At 50.3% G+C, this 6,116-nt stretch overlaps 1 protein-coding gene across 1 annotated transcript; it reads right to left on the reverse strand.

The window, feature by feature from the left end:
• Positions 1-302: 302 nt before the first annotated feature.
• Chchd5 (coiled-coil-helix-coiled-coil-helix domain containing 5) lies at positions 303-4,123 on the reverse strand. Its single transcript, XM_041670533.1, has 4 exons — positions 3,859-4,123; positions 3,217-3,357; positions 2,974-3,139; positions 303-475 (listed from the first exon to the last, which is right to left on the reverse strand). Coding segments are annotated over exons 1-4 (333 nt in total). The 5' UTR covers positions 3,861-4,123; the 3' UTR covers positions 303-451.
• Between the last annotated feature and the right edge of the window lie 1,993 nt (positions 4,124-6,116).

Below are 6,116 nucleotides of genomic sequence, written 5' to 3' on the forward strand. Positions count from 1 at the left end.
ATTGCTGTGAGTCCGAATCCAGGTTGGTACATAATGAGCTTCAGTACTGCCTAGACTTAAAAAAACAAAAATAAAACCAATCTGGTGAGCGTGGGTGGGAGGGAAGCCTTGCCCCAGCGCACATACAGCGAGCACAGGGAATGGCTGTTTGAGTCATTGTAAATCCAAACCTAGAACAGGAGCACCTTGGCCCCTCCTGAGCTGTTACTTGGCAGACCAAGTGAAGCTGGGAGTGGGCGACCAAGCTTCCTCCAGCTCTCCTAACGCCTGCCCCTTCGATGCTATTAGGCTGGAACCAAAGCCAGTACTCAGTCTTTATTTATTTAGAGTTCTGGAGTCCAGGTAGGCCAGACCCACACCAGAGCCCTCAGGACTCCAAAATGTCCTCTTCTAGATGAGGACGTCAAGTGGGGTCAGTCGTGTCCAGTTTCCTCAGGGTCCATGGGGGTCTTCAGGAGGCAGGAAGAGGCTGTGTCTGTGGAGAAAACAGCAACATTTACTGCCCTTGAAGGGGAGACGAGGCAGACACAGCAGAGGCTGCCCTCATGGTCCAGTCTAGAGGGGAAAGGTGCCAAGTGGTGACCTTGGCCCCTTGCCACAAGAACAAGTTGTCCACAGTAAGCTAAAACCTGGGGCTGGAAGGTACCATTCTGTTTGTTTATTTATTTTTGGAGGCTGGAGAGAGATAGGACCTAACTCTAGCCCAGGTTGGCTAGGAACTCACCAGTAGCCCAGGCTGGTCTAGAGCTCACTTATGAACTCAAGTTGGCTTGAACTCATAGCAACCTTCCTACCTCAGACTCCCTAGTGCTAGAATTACAGGCATGTGGCAGCATTGTGATAAGTGCTGGGGACTCAGCAGGCAAAAATCTCTCATTCTAGGAAACCCCCTTTCAAAATGGGAGGGACAGACACATAAAGACAGACACACTAGTCCCCTGGTAGGTGACGTCTGTGTGCAGAAAGGGAGACTTCTGAACTGCCAGCAACATAAATATGAGTTCTCCCGCTAAGGCCTTTCATCACATGGTAGATGAGGGCATTTTCATGTCTGCTAATGTGAAGATCAGAGAACAGAGGAGGCCTGACTCTCACCATCCCCATTAGGAGGAAAAGTTGGAATTGTGACACCATCAGCGTGAAGGAGCAGGGCAGAGGAAGGAATTGGGCGTCAGTCATTCCTAGTGCACCGGAGAACCTGGAGCCATGAGGGGAGAGGGTGACTCAATTTCCATTTTGTTTTTCACTCTTGCATTTATTAACTTATCTAGGGGGTGCTTGCCTGTGGGTGTGCCTGCATGTCGGAGGACTACCTGCAGGAGTCGGTGATAACACTCAAGGCGTTAGACCTTACAGCAAATGCCTTAACCTGCTAAGCCACCTCCCTGCCCTAATTTCCATTCCTGAAAGGAAGAGGGACTGAAAAGATGCTCCTCTTCCAGAGAACCTGGGTTCAGTTTCCAGCACCCACATGGGAGCTCACAACCATCCATAGTAACTCCAACTCCAGAGGATTCCAGGAGACCGACGCCCTCTCCTGACGGCCATGGGCATTAGGCACACATGTGGTCCACATACATGCAGGCGTAACACTGATATACATAAAATGAAAAATAAAAACTAAATGGAAAACAAAAGGAAATGAAAGGGCATTATTGTCCAGAAGCTGGAGACACTTGAAAGACAGAAGTATTCCCATGAGATGGCTGAGTAACTGGAATGGACAAGATGCAATCATTCCTGAACATTCCCTATGGACAATTAAAGTCCTTCTGCTCTCATAACCTAAATCTTTACCCCTGTTCTATGCAAAGAACAAATGACTATCAGACATAATTAGAGGGCAACCTTTAGCCAAAAACTCTCCTGAAGCATGAGATACAAGGGAAACCGCGGGGTGTAGATGGAGAGAGCTTAAAAGCCAGGGACCAGGAATGGGGAGCAGAGGAGGTTTTTCTGAGAGAAGTACCACAAAACAGGGTAAAAATTAGATGGGAGATAGACAGGGGAGGGCAGCCCAGGCAGAACAAAATAGCTAGGAGCCAGGCAGAGGTGCCCCTGAATAACTGTGCTCTGTCTGCTGAGGGTGGAGAATGGAAGAGGTGGGTGGGGCCTGAGTCATTCGAGACCAGGCTGGGCTGGAGATGAGAACCCTTCTAGCAGAAATGAAACCAGAGCGGTTTCCATGGAGAAGCAAACATGGTAAGACTTCCTCTCAGATCATTCTGGAACCATCACAGGAGAAGGATTGGAAAGGACAAAATGGACCAACACAGAAGCCCAGAAAATGTCAAGAAAGAAAAGGCAGGGATTGCGGGGACAGAGGACCTCGTGAGAGGTGTTCAGGGGAGGGTAGCTAACGGAGTGACTTCGCCTTTGCAGTGATCCAGCAAGAAACATCCAAAGGAGTGTTTCTCACTCTTCCATTTCTGCCAACCCCAGAACATGTTAAGATTTTTTTTCTAATTGCCCCATCAATGGCATTTTATTATCTCAGATATATTGTATATGTGTTTATGTATTATGTACATTAAGATCATTTTTCGTGAACCCCTCCACCCCGTTTACCCCCACCGGTACAGCTGAAAGCAATGAAGAGGACAAAATAGGCAAGGAAGGAAAGAAGGGATCCAGTAAGAGTCAGGGACTTTGTTCCCACTGTGAAGGGAAAGCCACAGAGTTCTAAGCAAGGGTGCAATGTGATCAGAATTGAGGTCATTATAAGGAAGCAAGAGGTTCAGGCAAGCCAGGGAGAAGGCTGGGCAGGTGCCTTGGCAGGAGGAGTGTCCAAGATGGCTAAACTAAACCAGAGGCTGCAACTCGGGGCAGAGAACCACGTTTTGGATTCTGGATTCACAGCCAAGGCATGTGTGGGGATCGGGTAGGGCTAGGACTTAAAGGTATATTTACTTTGAACTAGAAAATGAAGGGATTTGTGAGGGAAAAAGAGATGACCTAGTGAGCCCCCTTTACCTTTCCAGGTGTGGGCGAACTTGGCGGCTGCACCTGCTCAGCGCACTGCAGGAAGCGGCGCATGTGTCCCGCACAGTTGCCAACTGCCGCCTCATTCAAGCGAAGACACTCCTCAAAGGCTTCGAAGGGTTCAGCACAGGCCTGGCGGATCTGGCGGATGATGGGGCTGTGGGAGGAGGGCATTTCAGACCCGGAGCATCCACATCCCACTGCCTGCCACCCTCCAGCCCGTTTCCCACTCACTGGGCGGATGTGCAGCGAGCAATGCTCATCTTAAGGTGGTGACAGTCCCGATGCCAGGACTCTGGCTTGGCGGCCACACACTGGCCATACTGATCCAGCTCCCGGCTGCAGTATCGAGCTGTGACTTCCAGGGCTGCCTGCCTGTGGGACAGGGTAAACTGGAGGTAATCTCAAGAGTAGACAAGAAAACGTTCTGATTTGGGTCTGTGATTAGCCTAGGGACCCAGGAGAGATTTGGATTTTCTTTTTTATTTTATTTATTTTCGAGACAGGGTTTCTCTGTAGCTTTGTTGCCTGTCCTGGAACTAGCTCTTGTAAATCAGGCTGGCCTCGAACTCAAAGAGATCCGCCTGCCTCTGCCTCCCGAGTGCTGAGATTAAAGGCGTGCACCACCACTGCCCGGCTGAGATTTGTAAATTTTAAGGTTCCTATGATAGGGACAAGCAACGAGGGGCAGAAATAAGAGCTGAGCCCTGAGCGTTGTGGTACAGGGTGGGAGTTTTTGGAAAGACAGTGAAGTCCGAAAACATAGTCTGGTTACTGTGAGGCTGTAGTATCTCCAGTCTTGACTGCAGTCGTTTCCCACTGGGGATCATGCAGCCTGACAAGCACGATCTAGAGTCCTGGGGAGTTAAAACTCACATCTCCAGGCGAGTTCAGGCCGATTAGAGAGAAGAGACCCGCCTTTTCCGGTGTCAGGTTGATATGGCGGCGCCCAACCCATACCTCCCGGCCTCACTCTTCCGGTCGCCGAGAGTACTGCCACTCATCCCACCTAGATGCAACCATCATGGCAGCGCTCTGCCTCGTCTTCCGGCTCACTGCTTGTCCAAGTGGGACCCCATGAAACTTCTTCCGGTCCGTCGGCTATTTTGTTTCCGTCTAGTCTTTCCACTTCCAGCTGGCGGCGGCGGCGACGCTTAGAGCACACCGGAAGTAAGAGGTCGGAAGTGTTGCCGCAGCTCGGCACCAGAGGGGAGTGTCTCTTCCGCAGTCTGCAGCCGTTCGCGCCGTCGCTTTCCAGGCTGGAGTCAGTAGCCCCCGGCCCGCGTGGCTGTGGCCCTTCACGCGCTGCGGCTGAGTCGGCAGCCGTGCCCGCCGCCGCTGGGCTCAGGGACAGGAGGGGACTGATCTTTCAGCTGAGCTGCCACCATCGGCTTTACGCCGGTGCACACCCCCCTCCCAATAGCCACATTGGGCCTTTCATATGGTTAACTCGTACATTTTCTTTCCCTGGCATAGAGGGGAAAGGCAGGGTGAAAGGGGATTTTATTGCTTGCTCCTTGCAACCGTGGACAAATTACTTCCTTTGTAATTCTCCTTGGTGTGGTTTTTACTCTCCACATACGCCTTCAGATTATAAGGCTAGACCTGGGAGTCTATGTCCCTGTTTAAAAGGCTAAATACTCAGAGAATTGAGTGTTCAGCTGGTATAACGAGGTCTTCTAAGACTAGACAAAACGAGCAATAACCACCGCAGTATGCAGCTGTAAAATGGGGGATAATGACTGTATGAGCCTCCTCCAGACCAGACGGCACAAAGAAAGGGCTCAGCGCTTCAACACAGCAGTTCCAGGTAAAGGAGTTAACTGGAGGCTATAATCATGTGGTAGACATTTGACAAGGGATGACAGCCCCCCAGCCATCTGTAACTGCTTCATGTGTGACAGATCTAAGACTGGAGTCACCCCACCCACGACACTTTCATCTTTGGGAAATTTGACACTCACCTCCACACTTCAGTTGCCTTTCGGCTGGTGACTCTGTCGAGTGTGACCAAGAATCAAATGTAGAGAACCATACTGTTAGAAGAGAAGCAGATCCGAGAAATGACGATCTCAGTTCCTGGGGTTTCCTTTTAGGAAGCTAGTTTGTGAAAGACTTTTAACGTGTTCCTTAGGAAGCTCAGGACAGTTTTATTAATTTGAGAGAACCTCAGGGAAGGCGAGGGGTAAACAGCAGCTGCTGAGGGAGCTGGAGGACTCCGCCAGTCTGAGCACCGCAAACATGGCTCTGGCATCTTGCTCTACTCCCCGATTCTCTCCACCTTGCTAAAAACCGTTAGATTACATTCCTAAAACTAGCCACCAAGGTCTGTTTCCTATTTGGCCACCTCCTCCCACTAAGGCTGACTGCCAATGTCCAGCTATCAAAGTATTGAAGTCCAGCAATTAAAAGCCCCCCTTTGGTCGCCCTAATTAACATGGCCGATTGATATTAAATACCTTTTCCTAACACAGGGTTTCCCCTTTTACCTTTAAACTGCTGCTGGCCTATGAGTCACACCTCTCCTCTCTATTCAGAGGCAGTCCTTTGTCCCTCCAGGACAAATACCCCTTTCCCATGTCCTTTGTTGCTGACAAAGGCCTTCCCTTTTGTCCTCCATCTCCTTTGTCTCTAATTCCCTGCCCTTTGTCTCTCCGGGGCAAAGAAATCTCCTTTGTGCTGAGAACTTGATTTTGGGGTGTCTTGTGCCAATCCCAGGTCCATTCTGTGTGCAGGCAGGCCAGAGGTCACTGGCAGGTGTCTTCCTCCATTGCTTTGCACCTGAAGCTTTTGGCAATGGGGTGTTTCACTGAACCTGGAGCCCACCAGGGAGTCTGACTGGCAGGCCAGAGAGCACCTGGGACCCTGGCCCCACATCGCAGCGCTGGTACTCTGAGTGCCCTGCCATGTCGTTTATGTGGGGGCTGGAGATCCAAACTCAGGTCCTCTAGCTTGCATAGCAAGCACTTATTTAGCCACTCCCCCAGTCCCATGTCTATTTATTATAAAAACTAGGACTCAATAATTTTCTCTTGAACATTTGTCCCAGATAGAAAATTATATCTACACAGAAACATGTATTTGGCTTCTCAGTGAAAGACCCCAGTGGTGGGCAGTCTTTCAGGCTGAGGAGA

The sequence above is a fragment of the Microtus oregoni genome, unplaced genomic scaffold, assembly GCF_018167655.1.
Source record: "Microtus oregoni isolate MIOR12 unplaced genomic scaffold, Mior012 000020F_ref0000438, whole genome shotgun sequence".
In the NCBI taxonomy this organism is placed as follows: Eukaryota; Metazoa; Chordata; class Mammalia; order Rodentia; family Cricetidae; genus Microtus; species Microtus oregoni.